This window comes from Ornithorhynchus anatinus, chromosome 4 (assembly GCF_004115215.2).
Source record: "Ornithorhynchus anatinus isolate Pmale09 chromosome 4, mOrnAna1.pri.v4, whole genome shotgun sequence".
Taxonomy (NCBI): domain Eukaryota; kingdom Metazoa; phylum Chordata; class Mammalia; order Monotremata; family Ornithorhynchidae; genus Ornithorhynchus; species Ornithorhynchus anatinus.
In genome coordinates this window covers 25159385-25179991 of record NC_041731.1, presented here as the reverse complement: position 1 = coordinate 25179991, position 20607 = coordinate 25159385, and the positions used below count along the sequence as shown (strand labels likewise).

The window sequence follows — 20607 nt, the reverse complement described above, 5'->3', positions numbered from 1 at the left end:
TCATTTATATCAAACATCTGTCTCCCCCTCTAGACTGTAAACTGGTTGTGGGAAAGGAACATGTCTACCAACTGTTGCATTGTACTCTCCCAAGCAGTTAATATAGTGTTCTGCACACAGTAAGTGCTAGGTACCACTAACTGATTAACTGATCTCTAATCTATCCTAATCCTCTCTGGCCTCTCAGGAACCCATGACACTGTAGACCACTTTCTCCTCCTGAAAACTACCTAACCTTGGTGTTACTGACAGCTCTTTTTTTCTAATGGTATTTTTTAAGCGCTTACTATGTGCCAGACACTGTATTAAGTGCTGGGGTAGATGTAGATACAAGCTAATCAGGTTGGAAACAGTCCATGTCCTACATGGGGCTCACAGTCTTAATCCCCATTTAACAGATGAGGTATCTAAAGCACAGAAAAGTTAAGTGACTTGCCCAAGGTTACACAACAGACAAGTAGTGGAGCCGGGACTAGAACCCAAGTGCTTCTGACTCTCATGACTGTGCTTTATTCACTGAGCCATGCTGCTTTCTAGTTCTCTTACCACTCTGCCACTGTCTCTTCTGCTGGTTCTGCTTTAACCTTTCATCCGTTAACTGGCAATGTCCCAATATGTCCTAGGCTGAACTCATGTTCCCACCCAAATCCTTACTTCCACCTCAATTCTCCCCTCGTAGTTGAACCCCAACACCACTCTCCCTGTCTATATAGCCCACAAGATTGCCATTATTCTTGACCCTTTACGCTTTCAACTTTCTGTCTGCTGCTAAGTCCTCATTTTTCCTCCATATCATTTCTTGGATCTGGTCCCTTCTCTTCATCCAAATGGCCATCACCCTGGTCTAGACACTTAGTCATATCATGGCTTGACTATAATAATAATAATAATGTTGGTATTTGTTAAGCGCTTACTATGTGCAGAGCACTGTTCTAAGCGCTGGGGTAGACACAGGGGAATCAGGTTGTCCCACATGGGGTTCACAGTCTTAATCCCCATTTTACAGATGAGGTAACTGAGGCCCAGAGAAGTTAAGTGACTTGCCCACAGTCACACAGCTGGCAAGTGGCAGAGCCAGGATTCGAACTCATGACCTCTGACTCCAAAGCCCGTGCTCTTTCCACTGAGCCACGCTGCTTCTCTGATGGATGACTACTCCATCAGCCTCCAGTTTCTACCCTCGCCAGTCCATACCTCACTCTGCCGCCTGGCTCATTTTCCTAAAATGTCACTCTGCACACCTCTCCCCACTCCTCAAAAACCTTCAATGCTTGCCCATCTCTCCCCATCAGAAAGAAGCTCCTGGCCAATGTCTCTAAGGCACTCTATCAGCTCTCTCCCCTCTTAAGATTTTGAGAACCCCAAGGGACAGAGACTGCGCCTAATTCCCATCTATGTATTCTCTCCAACCACTTAGTATAGTGTTCTCTACTTAGTGCTCAAAAAATACAATTTCTACTACTACTACCTTAAGCTTGTTGGGGGCAGGGAACGGGTCTAATGACACTCGTACTTTCCCAACTTCTTAGTACAGTGCTCTGCACACACGATTCAATAAATGCTATTGATGAGGCTACTACTACTATTAATGTTAATAATAATAATGATTGTATTTGTTAAGCACTTACTATGTACCGAGGAAAGGCACAATTACTTATTATCCACTTCCTTTTCTCCCTGTATCCTAGCTCATAGTTGTTCTCTCCCAAGCTCACCTTCTCACTGTGCCTCATGCCCAACTTTCCCACCTCTGAATCCTCATTCATGACCTTCCTTGTGCCTTCCCCTTCAAATGTGCCAGGCCACTGCTCTTCCCATCTTCAAAGTCCTTCTGAAATCACACCTCCTCCTGGAGGCCTTCCCCAATTTCTTTTTTTTCCTCCTCAGTCCCATACTCCCAGCTACCACCTCGGCTCTTATGCATTTATGGCAGCTGGGGGTGGGGAGACAGATAAGTACAGAGGGACAGTTCTACATTTATGCCCCCTCAGCCTGGTTTTCCTACATGGCACTGTTAGAAAGCACTTCTGAAGATACCTCTTTAAGCACTGCATTAAAAGTCAGTAACTCCAAAGCCTTTGCTCCTTAAAGGTGCAAGAAACTTGTGAAGTCATGTCTTCCTAAGGGCATGCTCTGGGCCCAACCAATCCTAGGTGGGCCCCCAAGTGCCTATTCCTGTGCCATGCACCTTGGGGGCACTCAATAACTCTGCTGATGATTGCAGTGAAAGCACCTCACGTTCCTTCAAATTTACCTCCCCGAAGCTGGCTCATTTCCTCTTCTCCCACTCCCTGCTGCTTCACCCTCTCATTTGGATATTTTTCCTTTCTTCACCCCTCCCTCAACCCACAGCACTTTTATGTACGGATTCGTAATTTATTTACTTATATCACTGTCTGCCTCCCCATCTGGACTGTAAACTTATTGTGGGCATGGTATGTGCTTACCAACCCGGCCATACTGTACTTTCCCAAGCAATTACTACAGTGCCTTGCACACAGTAAGTGTTCAATAAATATGATTAGTTTGAATGAGTTCTAAGGGGGCACCCACAGGCCTGTTTCTACCCACAGCAAGGGCTCCGTTTAAGCAGTCTCCCTTTTTGGGGGCTTGTAAAATACAAGACAGAATTAGGAAGCTGGAGCCCAGTTAGCCAGCTCAACCAGGTGGTTCCATCTACTGTACAAAGCTGCAGTGAGATTTTCACCTTACCTCTTCATGGCTCCTCTTGACTGGTTTGAAATTCCAGCTGTGAGGCTGGCTTCTAATCCCAGAGAGAGCAGAATTAAGCTTGTTAGACTGTAAAGGTCCTGCAGGCAGCTAGTGACCCTTGTACCTCCACCGTACATTCCTACACCTTTGGTATAGTGCTCAGCCCACGGCAAGGTTCCGAAAATTCCACGGATTGAAGTCGAAACCAAAGACGTTGGTGAACCATTCTCCTTGGTCCCTGCTCTCAAGAAGCTTCACTGTTCCTTAGGGGGCTGCATGCAGCACACCCTTCCTTCTCATTATTTTATAGGGGCAACTGGAACAAAAATAAATTTAATACTCAAAATGGCAAATGACGTGAGCAACTGTTTATTGTTCAGGAGCCCTGTCTGTAATTTGTCATTTTCTCTCCATTTTGGAAAACAGTCCCCCAACAGGTTAACAGAGCACTCGAGCCAGGTTTTGAACCAAGAGGATAAGCAAATTCTCTCTCTCAGCCAGGCGTTTCAGGATTCCAGCTGGCCCCAATGGAGAGATCTTGCCTGCTTTACAGCTAACAGGTCAGCCACGTGGAGACTGCCGGGTGCCTGCCTACCAGACAGAACAGGGGAAGCCCAGAGCAGGGGAGCCACCTCAGCCGTGGAGAGAAAGATGGGCGGCCAATGACTGCAGCAGCCATTTCCTCTTCTAGCCCCAAGGTCGGAAGACAGCAGGCTACATGGTTTTACAAAACTGCAAATTAGGCTCTGCTGCTTGAGCTTTTCCTCCCAAGGCAAAAGCAGGGAGGTGAACTACTGGGGCGCCAGGCCAGGGGCCAGGATGCTGATCCTCACACTGCCTCACCCCTGGGACCCGTCCTAGGGTGGCAACCGAGGCCAGGAAGCTCCCCAGTGTGTTTCAGGGGCTCAGCTGGAAAGGGTTCTCTAAGAAGGGATTGAAAAGCTCGTTCCTATTCCGAGGGCTGGTTCCGGAGGGAAGGAGTGTCTAGGGCACTCCCACAAAAGGCGCAGGGAGAATCTGCTTACAAAACAAGTACAAAAAATAAACTCGACACGGTCCACGCCCGGGCACCTCCTGTCATCCCCAAATGAGACATGTCGCCTCTACCTGAGGGGGTCGGGTGGCACAGGACCCGACCCGCTGCCCAGGGAAGAAGACCCGTGGGACCCCAGCCTGCTCTCTTCGTCTGGCAGAGATGGCTGCAGAGGACCCGCGGGGCTGCAGGGTCACCAGCCCGCTGATTGGTGGGGCTCCAGGCCTACTCCGACAGCCACAGCTTGAAGGTCCGGTCGTAGGAGCAGGTGGCGATAAGCTGCCCATCGGGAGAGATGTCTAGGCCCATCACTTTGCCCTCGTGGCCAGCCAAGGTCTTGAGCGGGGACCAGCCGGGGTGCGTCCAGACCTTGGCAGTGTTATCATAGGCTCCGGTGAGGAGGAAATTCCCATGGATAGCTGTGGGGGGGGTGGGGGGAGGAAGTGAGAAGGGGCAAGGTTGGGTGAAGTAAGAGATGGAACCTGAGCCTAATCTTGCCTGGGACTATCTCCCTGTTGCCTTGCTGACAAACTCCATTCAGACCCAATCTTTGGCCACAAGACTAATCTGACTCCCCTCCTAATAACTGTCATATATTGAGTGCTTACTAATAAATAATAATGGTACATGGTAAGCACTTACTATGGGCCAAGCACTATTCTAAGAGCTGGGGTAGATCACAAGCTAATCAGGTTGGACACAGTCCATCCCACATGGGGCTCACACTGTTAATCTCCATTTGACAGATGAGGGAAAAGAGGCACTGAGAAGTGAAGGGACTTGCCCGAGGTCACATAGCAGACAAGTGGTGGAGCCAGGATTAGTCTAGCTGTCTAGCCACTAAGTCACGCTGCTTCCCATTGTACTAAGCGCATGGGAGAGTACAACAACATAACAGACACATTCCCCGCCCACAACGAGCTTATAGTCTAGAGGAGGAGACAGATATTAATATAAACAGACTGCAGATAGGGGCATAAGTGCTGTGGTCCTCAAGCAGCCCCTCTTCCCTCCACCCAAAAGATCCCTTACCTATCCACCCTGGGCCATAAGCTCGTTGTGGCCAGGGAACGTATCTACCAACTCTGTTGCACTGTATTTTCCAAATGCTTAGTACAGTGCTCTGCACACAGTAAGTGCTCAGTAAATACCATAAACTGATGACTGATTTCACAGAAGGGCCAGAAACCCAAGGCGCCAGGCGGCTCAAAAGGCTAGCAGCAGGGGTTCTTCTACAGCATCTCTGCTAACAAAGAGGGAAGAGAAAGGCTACCAGTTCCGCAGAGTGGCTCCAGGGGAAAGAGCTCTCATTTTCTGTTGTTTTCAAAGTGTGGTACACAAACATTCTGTGACGCCGAAGCAAGGAGCCTGGAGAAATCCAAGTTGCTTTGTGTATCGTGCTAGGGCATCCACTTGGCTTAGAAGTGGACTGCAATGCATTGTGCTCCATTATGCATCTGACAAGTGAGCAGTGAAGGAACAAGGGGAACCCCTTTTATTTGGATCATTCTGGAGGGGGACCAAGATGGCACACTAAGAAAACTGTCTCGCTTTCGGAAAGAGCCCAGCCTCAGGAAGAGAAAGCAGAATGGTTCCAAGTCTTTGTTTTTTGGGTTCTTTTAAGGAAAAATATGGGATTTGTTAAACAATTCCCATGTGCCAGGTATTATTCTAAGTGCTGGGGCAGATATAAGATAATCCAGGTTGGACACAGACCCTGTTCTACACAGGACTCGGTCTTAATCCCCTTTTTGTGGATGAGGTAATTGAGGCACAGAGGAATGAAGTGATTTGAAAGTCGCAGAGTAGACAAGTGGCGGAGCCAGGATTAGAACCCAAGTCCTCTGACTCTCAGGCCCGTGGCCCTTTCTTCCAGGCCATGCTGCTTTGCTGCAATTCGGAGGGATTTTTACATCCGGCCTCAGCACGGAGTGGTTTTTTTTCTTTGTATGTCTTTCCCATTAGGGGGGAAGATTTTTGTGGGCAGAGAATGTGTCATGTATTTTCAAATGCTCAGTACAGGGAACTAGTGAAAACCACTGCTACTCCTACTATTACTTTTACTATTATTACTTGTACTACTACCCCCGGGGGGGAGGGACTTACGTTCAAACTTGACCCCGGTGACCAAATTCTGGTGGGCAGGGATGGTGTACACACAGCGCCGCTGCCGTAGGTCCCACACTTTGCAGGTGTTGTCCCCGCTGCCAGTTGCGATGTGGTATCTGGGGTGGGGAGAGACAGGGCCAGGGTTGGAAGCAAGGACTGTGCATCTCCCCCCAGGATGACTGGTCCACACCCACCCCCACCCCTCGGTCCGACCCTCTCTTCCCCCAGTGCCACTCCCCGCTCCCGACCCCCAGCCTGGCGAGGTTGCCGTACCCATTTGGGGAGAAGTTGATGCCATAGATTTCTTTCAGGTGGCCCTCCAGGAACATGATACAGCGCCCAGTGCGCAGGTCCCAGACCCGGCCAAACGCATCCAGCCCCCTGTGGGGAAGACAGACAGGATCTCAATTAAAAGACCGATCCTTGCTGAAACCAGCAGTGGGACCGAGCGCACCGGGGATCGCGTTCGCCTTCTGACCACAGGCGACCCGAGGGAAGGGGAAGGCAGGGCCGCTGCTCTGTTCCCGCCGTAGAAAGCAGAAGGCAGGACAGGCCTGAACTGCCGCAGAAGAAGCCAGAGTGGGACTTGGAGAAGAATGTCCCGACCAGACCACCACACTGCCCAGGGAGGTTTGAGAAGCACGGAGACATCTCCGTGTGGGCAGACCTGCTTGGAGGGAGAACTAGAGATGACCTCAAGGCCCTCTCTGACTCTGAGAATCTCCCCTGTGATGACCATCCTCCCCAGCTGAGTGGAAGGTTCCTCTCCAGACCCCGGTCCAGGAGGAGGGACTCACCCAGTGCCCGCCAGAGAACCATCCTGGTGGAAGGCGATGTCATACACACCCATGCTGTGCCCTTCTTGGTGTAGGATCTCCTCCTGGGCCTCCAGGTCCCACAGGCGCCAGGAGTGGTCGTAGCTGCAAATCCAAGGGGGAGCGGGGTTAGCATTGGCTGGGACCCCAGCTCCGCGGCTAGCATGGCCAGGCCTGGACAGACACTCCTAACTGAGCACCACGTGCTTCCAGCCCAAGTGGCTCTGTGATTCTCTCCCCACTGCCCTCTGCTCTCCAAGACCTCCCAGGGCAAGGACCTAATGGAGAGGAGTGGAGGGAGGGAGGGGACTAGAGACCCATGGTGGTCACTCTGGAATAGTGCTGGCATTAATTCCTGTAAGTCCACACAAGAAAGCCTTCTCCTTTCGGTCATTCCCCTCTCACCCTCCTACCCGATGTGCCACACACGCCTGGCAACGGGAGTGTGAAGATGAGACAAAACTTGAGAGGGGAAAATTCAGGGAATGTCAACCTTTAGGGGAAAGGTAATATTGGACCGGAACAACGATCCATTTAAGCAGACAGATGGAAACCTCGGGCAACCATTAAGCAAAGACTCAAGGGAGCCCTCCCTCACTGTTTCAGTCACTGGGCCATCAAGCTGGAAAGAGCCAAAGGGAACCACATCACTAAACTTAAACAGACCAGATGACGGCCTGGGATTTAGGGTGGTCATGGACCTGCCTGGGTTGTGAAGGGCCAAAAACCTTACCAGGTGGTGCCAAGGAAACGTCCCGATGGATGCCACATCACCCGGGCCACACGCACTGTGTGGCCTTCAATGTCTGCCACGGGTTCATCACTGCAAGACAGCCAAGCATATGTATTGTTTTTGTTTTGAAAATAGTATTTGTTAAGCGCTTACTATGTGCTAGGCAGCGGACTAAGTGCTGGGGGAAATACAGGCTAATCAGGTTGGACACAGTCCATGTCCACATAGAGCTCACAGTTTTAATCCCCATCTTTCTGATGTACTGTGTAGATCCAAAAACAGGGTTGATTCACCGAGTACAGTGCTCCGCCCACAGTAAGCGTGCAATAAACACAACCAAATGAGTCCGCTAGTCTTCGATTTCTAATTTGGTAATAAAGGTGGGAAATTACTGGGGACCTTGGTCGAACCCACTACTCTAACAATTCTTCTTCAAGTTTCCATCCAGGGAAGCAGCTCTCTTCTACAATCATGCTAACTGTATTGTACTGACTGCACGGTGTCAACCCAAGCACTTTGTACAGTGCTCCGTGCACAGCCAGCACCCAGTAAATACCACTGACTGACTGATTACAATCCCCACGCTTCAACCCTCCAAAACTCCCAGATCTTCTCCAGCCCCTGCCCTCACCCTTCTTGAGATAGGTTTTAATCTGAAGGAGAATTACCTTCTCCCAAGTCAACCAGTCAGTGGTATATTTATTGAGTGCTTACTACGTGCAGAGCACTGTTCTAAGCACTTTGAAAAGTACAACAGAATTAGCAGAAACATTCCCTGCCCATAATAAGCTTACAATCTAGGAAGCAGGCGGTGAGGGGGAACTAGTGCCCAATAACAGGGTCGATTCAGCGAGTAGATCCCACACCACACAAACACTGCTGGCATTCTGAGTGGAAAACCCAAGGCAGTGGAAGGAAGATTCGGTGGCCATTCCCTGAAGGAGGATTTTGAGGAAGAGTCCTTCCCTAACAGCTCAGTGTGTTCAGAAGTCCACACTCAACAATAAGCTTGAAAACAGATGCCGGGGGTCGCCTCTTTCGGGGGCCATTAAAAATCCCACCCCCCCCAACACCCCTCAAAAAAAAGCCTGGAAAAACTAGTGAATGAAAGGCAATCGACACTCACCCTAGAGAAACCACAAGTTAAAAAGGAAACTTTGTTGCCATCTAGGTTTGGGCCCATTTGAACCTCCAAGGGAGTAAATTTGCTGCACTTTTCTCAAAGCCAATTAAAACTCACTGCGAGAAGCCCTACACGGCTGGCTCAATTCTAATGGAAACAAGAAAAATCACTGGGGGGAATGCATCCTGCCAGGCAATTGGGTTCAGATTTCTCCCAGCAACTGTGTACCAGGGCCCCAGCCAGCTTTGGAACTCACACTCTGCACAAAGACAACCAAGAAATCACTCCTTGGCACCAGTCATTCTGACCAGGGAGGGTGCTGGCTCCATGGAGCCTGTACTGCCTGGGCAATGCTTTCAGACATACCGCTCTTCTCTCGCTCCCCCGAGACTGGCACCAATTACCAATGCCAGCCAGGAAGCTTATTCTTAGACAGCCATAAAGGGGTTTTTATTAATAACGATGAGCAACAATAATAATTGTGGTATTTGATAAGCCCTATCTGCCAGGCACTTTACTAAGCGCTGAGGTGGGTACAAGCAAATCGGTTTGGACACACTCTCTGTCTCATGTGGGGCTCAGAGTCTCAATCCCCATTTTATGGATGAGGTATCTGAGGCCCAGAAATGAAGCTGACTTGCCCAAGTTCACCCAGCAGACAAGTGGCAGAGACGGAATTAGAACCCATGACCTTCCGACTTCCAGGCCTGTGGCTCTATCCACTGAGCCATGCTGTTTTCAACTCAAATCCTAATCTGGATACTCTGTCCGGCCCCAGGAGCCTCTGCCCCACTTGCTACCAGGGGCAGGTGGCAGCACGGAGCTGGGGGGGACCCGGGAGAGAGAAACCCAGGTGCTGACCAATCGGGTGGCAGAGACAGAGCAACTGAGAGAGTATCCTGCTTCACTCTTTTCGCGCTCCATTCTGAGGGGTGACGAAACGCCAAGGAAGCCCCATCACCCTGCTTATCAGTCAGCCAATCGAATTTACTGGGCAAGCACAGGGCACTGTACTAAGAGTTTGAGAGAGTACACTGTAACAATATAACGGACACATTCCCTGGCCACAATGAGCTTACAGTCTAGATGGGATTTCTGAGATGCCCTCACCTGTCCAGGCTCCAGAGCTTCACCGACCCGTCAGCCGCACAGGAGGCCAGGTTGACGTCTTTCTTATCCAGAGAGACGGTAGCCTTCGGGTGGAATACGACAGCTCCCACGTTCGTGTTGTGCCCTGAAGAATTAGCCCAGTGAATGACGATGAAAGATGATGATGATGCCCACGCCCTGGAAGGGTCACTGCAAGCCCTGAGATGGGTGGACAGGCGGACCACCAGCCCAAAGGCCCCCAGTCAATGCCAGTATGCCCCTCTCCCTCCCTGGACACATCCCCCCCAATCCTGTAGCTGGGGAAAAGTCAAGCCTGGTAAGGGAACAGCATCAGCTCTTGAATCACCAAGCGAGCGGAGGGCAGAGCTGGAGATACAGAAGAGCCCCCGAAATCTAGAATCCCAGCCCAGCCTCCAGATATGGCAGGCAACTCAGTTTTCGGAGTCCAACGGTCCAGCAGCCCCCTACCTCTCAGCGTGTGAATCAGGTTGCAATCGGGAATGGACCAGAGCTTGCACAGCCCGCTCCTGTCAAACAGAAAGAGGAGCCACTCAGCCAGGGGGCTTGGGAGGAAAGAAGGGCCTCGGAAACGCTGTGGGAAGGACGTTTTCTCTTCCCAAACGTGCGTGCAGTCCAAGTGGGAAAATCCCTCTGCATTTGGGGGAGGAAGAGAACAGGGAAGGAGGAGAAGGAGAAAAGCAGGTATGCTTGGTTCATTTTTCTCCCCTGCCCCTCTACAGTCCAAGCATGACCTCACTGGGGTGCGGAGAGGAGGAAGGGAGATGGCCGGCAGGCAGCAGGGGTGTGCCTGCTGGGGCTCCGTCACAGGTCTTCGAGGTTTCTGGTCCAAGAACCACCCAGGGCAAGGTCACGCCTGGCAAGTAGGCTTGGTGGGAACCTTGAAAAGAGGTGGCTGACCCAAAGGGGACCCCTCGCAAGGACGCTTACCAGCAAGCAGTGGCCAGCATTTTGGAGTTGGGACTGAAGTGACAGTATGAGATGGGTCGATCATCTCCGATCTGGCTGCAGAAATTGTTCAGGGACTGAAAGCGAAGCAGATGGCAGTTACCACGGTCACCCCAAAAGAGGTAGGGCTTGGGACCTCTGCTGGGGACCAGCAACATCGGCCCTTCAGGGTCCTTGGAGTGCCCACTGTCCTCCTTCATATAGTGTCATTCATTCAATTGTATTTACTGAGCACTTATTGTGTACACAGCACTGTACTAAGCACTTGGGAGAGTACTATATAACAATAAACAGAAACATTCCCTGCCCATTATGAGCTTGCAGTCTACAGGGGGAATGAGCTGGGGGCGACCCAGGGTCGGAGTCCTGCTCAGTTGAGATGCTTCTCCCACATGCAGAGCCCCAGAGCGGATCAGGGAAGGGGGGAGAAGGAGGCGGGGAGGGGTGGTGTCTGCCAAGCCCAATGCGGCAGCTGGCCCAGCTGTGGCCGTGCCCCTCTGTCAACAGTGTCGGGCTGAGCTGGGAATGAACTGGTGTCTTCCGCTTATTTACTGGGGAAGAATGAGAGTCAAAGATGGCCACGCCAGGCCAGGGCTCAGCATCATGGTTCTGCTGGTAATGCTAACAATGGAAGTCATGGGGTGACCATTCAGTGCCCTGCACTTGAGAAAGTACAGCTAAAGCACAAGAAGATGACGATATAATAATGATGAAAACGATAATAACTGTGGTGCTGTTAAATGTTACGTGCCAGGCTGGGGCAGATGTAAGCTAAACACCCGAGACACTCAAGGGGCATGGTTTGAAGGAAGAGCCCAGACCTGGGAATCAGATGACCTGGGTTCTAATCCCAAGTTCTGCCGCTTGCCTGCTGTGTGACCGTGAGCAGGTCACTACATTTCTCTTAACCTCAATTACTTCATCTGTAAAATGGGGATTCACTACTTGTTCTCTGTCCTCCTTAGGTTGAGCCCCCATGTGGGACCCCAACTGTGCCTGACCCGATTATCCTGCATCCACCCCGGTGCTTAACACATAGTAAGTGCTTCACAAATACCAGTTATTATTATTATGTTCCCTGTCCACATGGAGCTTAAATTCTCCCGGGGAGAAGGGACATTAAAATATTGACAAGTCGTGGTACCTAGGGAGTGTCTTACCCGAAGGGCTTTGTGTAGCTCTTGCTTCTGGGAGGTCCTAGATGTCTCTGGAATCTCTTTGTGAAGACGGGCTTCTTCCAAGCGTTTCATTGCCCTGGGATAGGGAACAAGAGCCAGGCCTTTCATCACCGGCACTAACTGGCCCCTGGGAACTGGGCTAGGTGCTGAACTAAGCAAGTGAAAACTGGGGTCAACACTGCTCCAGGCAAGGAGTAGAAAGACAAGACACAGACCACACTTAACTCGATGCCTGCCCAAGAGAGGCAGACATCCCACCACAGGAGAAATGAAAACAGTCCCACCTGATCAGCTCCTTACCTGGGCAGCGAATAATTGGCGATCCAGAGCCTGGCAGTCTTCAAGCTATTGGGCCCTTCGTGGTACCAGGTCTGTTGATACTGAGGGAACAGAACAGAGGGGCTGAACCCTGAGCAGGTCAGCCCGCCCTCCCGCCCTCCCGCCATTCTTCCCTCCGTTCCACCTCAGGACTCAAGCATCTCTCAGGCAGGGCCCACCTCAACCCTTGCCCTTTAGGGACCTCTTCCAGACAACTGCCAGCGGAACCCGCTGAGTTTGCCAGAGCAGAGGTTCAGCAAATGGAGTCTCAGAGGAATTCCCTCATCCCACCTCCCAATTACTGGGGCAGGTCAAAGACCATCTGCAGGAGCGCGTTACCTCTTCTCGAGACTTCTTGGACCTTTCATCATCTTTTTTGGTCTTTTTTAAGGCATCGGTTCCAACCACTGAGAGGATGTTTCTTAACCTGGTTGGAAGCAGACCGGGATTGGGCTCCTTGGGTTGCAGGAGACAAGAATACCGATCGACCCCAAAAAACCAAAGCCCACGCCAAGTTGCCCCTGAGCCATCCAATCCTGGGCCTGCCAGGCTTGCCCAGACATCCAGCCTTGCCAGGATCACTGCTTCCCAACTCCCAAAAGCAGGACCCAACTCAGCAAGGGTCCTTCTTGGCCCCAAACCATTCTCAGGTGAGTTGGAGCTTGGGATCCCCAGGCTGACTGAAGCCCTTCAAATGCTTCTCTCACATAAATCAAACAAGCAATGAATCAATGGTATTTATTGAGTGCTTACCGTGTGCAGAAGACCGCATTAAGCACTTTGGAGAGTACCATAAAACAGAGTTGAAAGACATGTTCTCTACCCACTACAAGTTGATCTTCCAGGTGACCAGCATGAGTTCCCCAGAATTTCCTTCCCCGCTTTTTCCTCTTCCCCATTGTTGCCATGATCCAATACCAGCCTGAAGCAGCCTCCCCTCTGGCCTGTGCCAACTACTGGCTTCCAGGATGCCCAGCCCACCACTCCCTGCAGCCAGACCCCCCGCTCCTTATGCCTGCTCACCACCACGGCCTCTTCGGAGCTAATACATCAGGGCAACAAAATAGCCTCTAATCAATAAATGGTTTTTACCGAGCACTTACTGTGTGCAGATCACTGTTCTAAAGGCTTGGGAGAGTACACTACAAGGGCACTGGCATACACATTCCCTGCCCATAATGAATTTACAGTCTAATCTACAGCCCCTCCTTCCACTTCTACCTCCATAACCTACTTCCCCTCAGGGCAGACAGAAAATGGTGGGGAAAGATGACCCTGGTAAGCTCATTCTGAGCAAGGAACGTTTCTATCAGTTCTGTTATGTTGTCATATGGTACTCACCCAAGTGCTTAGTACAGGAAGCGCTCAATAAATATGATGACCTCCTTCAGGGGCCACCCTCCTCTACCCCCCCAAAGAAAGCAGTGTTTCCACTTCCCAGAGATGGCCAGTAAGAGTCGATTGTTTACGCCCTGCACACATACAAGCAACCCATCCCAGGAACCCAAAGTGGGCTTAAAGCCTCTTCCAATAAAAATTATTTTCCAGAAGGGTCTTTTAAAAAATGATCACTCTGGAGAACTCTCATCCAATTCCAAACTCCAGCTAACCACAGACACATTGTGACTGTTAATAACCATAGTGATATACACTTCCCAAACAAATACGGGAGGATCTCAGTCTTCCACTTTATTTGCCAGAAACAAAATCATCACTAACATTTAGCAATGCGATTTTTTTTAAATTGCAGGTGGTAGGGAAGGTGGAAGGGAATGGTGGAAAGGAGGGTAGGTACCCTTTACTGACTGACTGACCAGGGCAGGGGGTAGGGAGGAGACCATAAAGAAATGAACAATTTGATAAAAGTGGGAAGGGGAGGATAGGAATAAGGCAGGGGCTAAAAATCCCATGGTTCCCTCCTGCTCCCCAGATGTGGAGTCCCAGACGTGGAGTAAAGCAGAAACGAGACTGCCATCTGGGGAAAGAGAGTTCATTCTTCACTGAGCCCTGTTAAAATTTAGGCAGGAAAATGATAGATCTAAAGTGTGTATCCCCTTCATCCCCCAAGATCAACAGGATAAATCAAGGAAGACGTATGAACCCCAGTGAGCTTCTTTATGGACTTTTCCCATCCCTGAAATGAGTTCAGTTTGGTTGCTCAGATGACAGACCGTACCACTGGGTTTAGGATCCCTAAGTGGATATGGAAGACCTGCCCCACTAGGGCCCAACTAAGAGACATAACAACTGAAGACCACGTGTAGCTAACACCCAGCCATTTGGCTGGCAGTAGTTTCCACACAGCCATTGTGAGTCCTAGGACTGGAAGAGGGACACAGCTTATACGCAGGTTTCAGGGGTCGGAAAAGTCCCCGGAGGGCTGGCCGCTCACCTCTCTCTCCTCTCAGCAGGGCCTTCTCCAAAGAGCGTGATGGGCTCGCCGAGGGCTCGCAGGCAAGCCTTGACTTCCGAGTCATCGGTGGAGACGTTGATCTGCCGGGCCCGCTTCCGGCGCTCAAACTCGGCCAGCACTTCAGCCTGCCGCTCGCTGATGTGCTCTTCGATTTCAAAGACCTCCCCTACAGAAGCAACAAGGAAGCACGGTCACCTGGATGGCCGATTTCGCCAGCCAAGAGACACAGACATCGGGCCTGAACTTGGACTCGCTGACCGCTGGGAAGGCTGCAGAGATGGCTTCTTGCTTTCAGAGTCTGCGGGGAGGGGAATCTGGCTGCTGCTTCTACTGAACGTGTCAGACACTTGATTGTGGGGGGATGGAGGGAGGTGCTACACAAGCTCGCTCACATCTCTCCCCAAACTATCTTTTCCGGCACCATCCTCCCAAACCCAACAGCTACCCAATGAGGCTGAAGGATGCAGCCAACCCATTGGCATAACCCCATTAAAGGGTGCCCTACAGCCTCATGAGGATCAGGAAGCACCCAGTTTGGGTACTCTTATTTTTTCCTTTATGGTATTTGTTAAACACTTACTATGTGCCAGACACTGTACTATGCGCTGGGGTAGTTCCAAGCTAGTCAGATTGGACACAGTCCTTGTCCCACAAAAAGTTTACATCTTAATCCCTATTTTACAGATAAGGTAACTGTGGCACACAGAAGTGAAGTGGCTAGCCCAAGATCACACGGCAGACAAGTGCCACAGCCGGGATTAGAATCCAAGTTCTTCTAACTTCCAAGCCCATGCTCTATCCATTAAGCCAGGCTGTTTCTCAGAATGCTTTACTTCCTGGATCCAGAAGGATAAAAAGGTCCTCTTTGACCTCTCCAAAGTCAACTTCAAATGTGGTCCAGGTGTGGCTGGGAATGCCGCCCCACTCCTACCAAACTGAGCTTCAATGGGGGGTGGGGGGAGGACATCGACAGCAGGCATCAAGACCAACAGACAGGACTTGGGAAAAGTGGCATCTCACAGGCAGAGTTTTGTCTGGTACAGTTGACATCAAAACAAACTCACTGGAAGGAAAGGGGAAAACTAAGCAAACATTCATGCAACTTGGGGATACTCAATTTCCTCACTTGTAAAATGGGAATAAAGACTGTGGGCCTTTTGCGGGACAGGGACCGTGTCCAAACCGACTTGCTGGTATTCACCCCAATACCTTAGTATAGTGCCTTGCCTATAGTAAGCGCTTAACAAATACCCCTAAACTGAGCCTCCAGAACTGTGTTTTGTCTGCCCATCTGGGAGGCAAACAAATCCCAGTTCCAAGTTCCACCACGATTTGCAATTGTGGTTGCGATTCTAATGATTTGAGAGGGTTTTCCTAGGGAGGACAAAAAGGGTTGGAAGGGAGGGTGGACACCGGAAAAAAATTCAGATGTGAGAATGGTGAGACAATAACAACAATAATAGTATCTGTTAAACACTTACTATGTGCCAAGGACAGGGGTAGATACAATATATACAAATCAGAGACAGTCTCTGGCTCACATGAGGTTCACAATCTAAGTGGGAGGGAGAACAGATAGCTAATATCTATTCTATAGGTGAGGAAGGTAAGTGACTCGTCCAAGGTCACACAGCAGGAAAGTGGTGGCGTCAACATTAAAACATAGGTCTCCTAACTCCCAGGCCCTTGCTCTAGTAGGCCATGCTGCTTCTGGAGAACTCCACTCCAAAGGCCCCTAATGTGGCAAGCACAGCCCAATCTCACAGATGCTGACCAAGGTCAGCCTCCTTTCTGATCTCACATCCTCCTACCTCTCTCCCTGCTTCAGTCTATACTGCACCTGCTGCCCAGAATATCTTTCTGCAGAAACGCTCTGGGCATGTCACTTCCCTCCTCAAAAATCTCCAGTGGTTACCTATCAACCTCCGCACGAAACAAAAACTCCTCAATCTTGGCTTCAAACCTCTCCATCACCTTGCCCCCTCCTACCTCACCCTCCCTTCTCTCCTCCTACTGCCCACCCCATACACTCCACTCCTCTGCTGCTAACCTCCTCACTGTGCCTCGTGGGAATCTGGGAATCAGGGAATCAGGCATGGCCCACTGACTCCTGGCCCACGTCCTACCTCTGACCTGGAATGCTCTCTCACTTCACATTCACCAAACTCTCTTCCCCTCTTCAAGGCCCTACTGGGTGCTCACCTCCTTCAGGAGGCCTTCCCAGAATAAGCTGTCCCTTTCCCTCTCCTCCTCCCTCCCTCTGCTCTACCCCCTTTCCCTCCCCACAGCATCTGTATATATTTGTACATATTTACTGCTTTATTTTATTAATGATGTGCATTTATCTATGGTTCTATTTATCTATTCTGATGCTATTGATGCCTACTTGTTTTGTTTTGTCATCTGTCTCCCCCTTCTAGACTGTGAGCTCTGTTGCTGAACTGTACTTTCCAAGCACTTAGTCCAGTGCTCTGCACACAGTAAGCGCTCAATAAATACAACTGAATGGATGAAAGGGTCACCTCCCCAAGATCCAGGCTATTACTCTGGGAGAGGATATCACCAGCCTTATCCATTCTCTCTCTGCTGGGAGTTAACCAGGAAAATGACACCTTGGCTCTGCCACCATACTTGCCCTCTGGCCCTGAGTTCAGTTCGGTCTCACTCGCAGCAGTAATTGCATTTACTGGCCACCCAAATGCAGGGCACTGTACTAAGCTCTTGGAAAGAACACACACGTATACAGTATAGCTGTGCTACTGCCCACGACTCCTGCAGCTACGAGAATTCATTTCCCCCTCCACAGGATGAAGAGCTAGAGGTAAGTGCTCTCTGCCCATGAGTATATGCTGAGGGGATAAATAACACCAGCAGTTAGCACCAGGAGTAGCCCGGTCACAAAGTGGCGCTAGGGGCTCATCAAACGGGGCTGGGCCTGGGTTCTGAAGCCAGACTGGACTTTTCCACTGCTGGAATTTCAATCTCTCTTCACACATAAACTTATAAAATGTGATCAGAAGCAGCCTGGCCTAGTGGATAAAGCATAGGCCCGCGGGCTAGAGGACCTGGGTTCTAATCCTGGCTCGGCCACCTACTTGATGTACTTCTCTTGGCCTCAGTTTCCTCAACTGCAGAACATGGATTCAAGGTCTGTATTCCCTCCTACTTGACTGTGAGCCTCATGTGGGACAGAGCCTGCAGCCAGCCTAATTAACTTGCACCTACCCCAGCATTTAGAACCAGTGCTTGACACACAGTAAGCACAATAAATACCGTTAAAAAAAAGTGACAGTTGTTATATTCAGAGGCCTAAGGAAAGCAGCTTGGCCTAGTGGACAGTGGTAGTCAGAAGGTCCTGGGTTCCAATCCAGGCTCTACCACTCATACTTTGTGACCTTGGGCAAATCACCTCATTTCTCTGTGCCTCAGTTACTTCTTCTGTAAGACGGGAATTAAGACTGGGAACCCCAAATGGGACACGGGCTGTGTCCGACCCAATGACGCTGTAACTACCCCAGCACTTAGTAAGGTGCCGGGAACATAGTAAGTCTTTAACATATATCTCAATTACTATTAACTCAAGGGTTCGTGTCAGTGTTGCCGCTGCCCAGCAAGGTGATACATGTCAGATGCCGAAGAACAGTCCAAAGAGAAGCCTTACCAGTGGTTATATTAATATTTCCTGCCTCGATTGCTGCTTTAACACCTTCTTTCCCCAACAATCCAGACTCCCCCTTGGCAAGGCGCTCCCTCTCCTTCTCTTCCAAACTGCCGTAAAAGATGTGGGCCTTCTTCACCACCGTGACGGGGTTATCCTCCGGCATTCTGGAGGTTTTTGCGGGCTGCAAAGACAAAGAGCCAAAAAGACAAGTGTTACAGAATTTCCCTCCGAAATGAAGTCCAAGAGGTATAACTTGCCCGAGGACTTCAGCCCTGCAGGCTTAAACTGCTTCTTACGGAAAGAACACAGGCTTGGGAGTCATAGCACATGGGTTTTAATCCAGGCTCCTTCACTTCTCTGCTGTGTTACCTTGGGCAAGTCACTCTATTTATCTGTGCCTCAGTTACCTCATCTGTAAAATGAGGATTAAAACTGTGAGCCCCCCATGGGTCAACCTGATTGTCTTCTATCTACCCCAGCACTCAGAATAGAGCTCTGCACATAGTTGGTGTGTAACAAATACCATTATTATTATTCTTGTCCTTTTGCAGCTTTCAGCTCCTGATCATCCATGGTATTGAGGGTTTGCTCTGTGCAGAGCTCTGTATTAAGCGCTTGGAGATGCAACTACAATGGAGTTGTAGACACGTTCCCAGCACGCAGCGGGCTCCTGTAACACCACCGACCCTCCGGGTCCCCGTGCTTATAGTAATAATGATAATGGTGTTTGTTAAGCACTTACTATGTGCCAAGCACTGATCTGAGAGCTGGGGGAGATCCAAGGGAATCAGGCGATCCCACTTGGGGCTCGCAGCGTGGCTCAGAGCCTGGGTTTGGGAGTCAGAGGTCATGGGTTCGAATCCCGGCTCTGCCACTTGTCAGCTGTGTGACTGTGGACAAGTCATTTCACTTCTCTGTGCCTCAGTTACCTCATCTGTAAAATGGGGATGAAGACTGTGAGGCCTACATAGGACAACCTGATTATGTTGTATCTGAGAAGCAGCGTGGTTTAGTGGAAAGAGCCTGGACTTTGGAGTCAGAGGTCATGGGTTCGAATCCCAGCTCCACCACTTGTCAGCTGTGTGACTGTGGGCAAGTCACTTCACTTCTCTGTGCCTCAGTTCCCTCATCTGTCAAATGGGGATTAAGACTTTGGGCCTCATGTGGGACAATCTGATTACCCTATATCTACCCCAGCGTCTTGAACAGTGCTCTGCACATAGTAAGCGCTTAACGAATACCATCACTATTATTATTCCTATTAAAATGGGGATGAAAACGATGAGCCCCACACGACAACCTGATCACCTTGTATCCGCCCCCCCGCGCTTAGAACGGTGCTCTGCAAATAGTAAGCGCTCAATAAGCGCTCAGAGAAGCCGCGTGGCTCAGTGGAAAGAGCCCGGGCTTTGGAGTCAGAGGTCATGGGTTCGAATCCCAGCTCTGCCACTTGTCAGCTGGGTGACTGTGGGCAAGTCACTTCACTTCTCTGGGCCTCAGTTCCCGCATCTGTAAAATGGGGATGAAGACTGTGAGCCCCACGTGGGACAACCTGATTCCCCTGGGTCTCCCCCAGCGCTTAGGACAGTGCTCGGCACCTAGTAAGCGCTTAACAAATACCAACATTATTATTATTAATAAATACTATTGCATGAATAACTGGCAGGGCGGGGATGAGAAGCCCCGCCCTCGGCCTCCCACGCCGGGGCTCCTTCCCCTAAGCCGCGCTGCTTCTCCCTCCGGGCCCGCGGGGCGGCCGGGCCCACCCTCCCCGCCGCTCCCTCCCCGCTCTGCCCTGCGGCCGAGGGCCGGGCCCGCACCGTGGACGACGCTCGCGAAGACGCCATGGACGGACGACGCGGGCCACCCGGGCTCCCCGACCCGCTCGGCAGACCGGAAGCGCCCGCCCCACCTCGCAGGGGCCGGGGCGCGGGGCAGGCCGGGAGCTGTAGTCTGCGGGCGGGGAGAGGCGCGGGGCCTGCCGGGAGATAGAGGCGAGGCGGAGGGGGGGGGGCGCGGGGCAGGCCGGGAGAGGGAGATGAGGCGGGAAGGGGGGGCGCGGGGCAGGCCGGGGGATAGAGGCGAGGCGGGAGGGGGCGCGGGGCAGGCCGGGAGATGTAGTCTGCGGGCGGGGAGAGGCGCGGGGCCTGCCGGGAGATGGAGGCGAGGCGGGAGGGGGGGCGCGGGGCAGGCCGGGAGATGGAGGCGGGAGGGGGCGCGGGGCAGGCCGGGAGATACAGGCGAGGCGGGAGGGGGCGGCGCGGGGTAGGCCGGGAGATGTAGTCTGCGGGCGGGGAGAGGCGCGGGGCCTGCTGGGAGATAGAGGCGAGGCGGGAGGGGGCGCGGGGCAGGCCGGGAGATACAGGCGAGGCGGGGGGTGGGGGGGTGCGGGGCAGGCCGGGAGATACAGGCGAGGCGGGAGGGGGCGGCGCGGGG

General features: G+C 51.4%; 1 protein-coding gene across 1 annotated transcript; it reads right to left on the bottom strand.

The window, feature by feature from the left end:
* Positions 1-3058: 3058 nt before the first annotated feature.
* PRPF4 (pre-mRNA processing factor 4) lies at positions 3059-20091 on the bottom strand. The gene is made up of 14 exons (XM_029063852.2): positions 19992-20091; positions 18172-18352; positions 14490-14676; positions 12437-12524; positions 12080-12159; positions 11762-11855; positions 10584-10678; positions 10104-10162; positions 9636-9759; positions 7403-7492; positions 6652-6774; positions 6128-6235; positions 5852-5970; positions 3059-4164 (listed from the first exon to the last, which is right to left on the bottom strand). The coding sequence occupies exons 1-14, from the start codon at positions 20016-20018 to the stop codon at positions 3971-3973; spliced, it is 1569 nt and encodes a 522-aa protein (XP_028919685.1). The 5' UTR covers positions 20019-20091; the 3' UTR covers positions 3059-3970.
* Between the last annotated feature and the right edge of the window lie 516 nt (positions 20092-20607).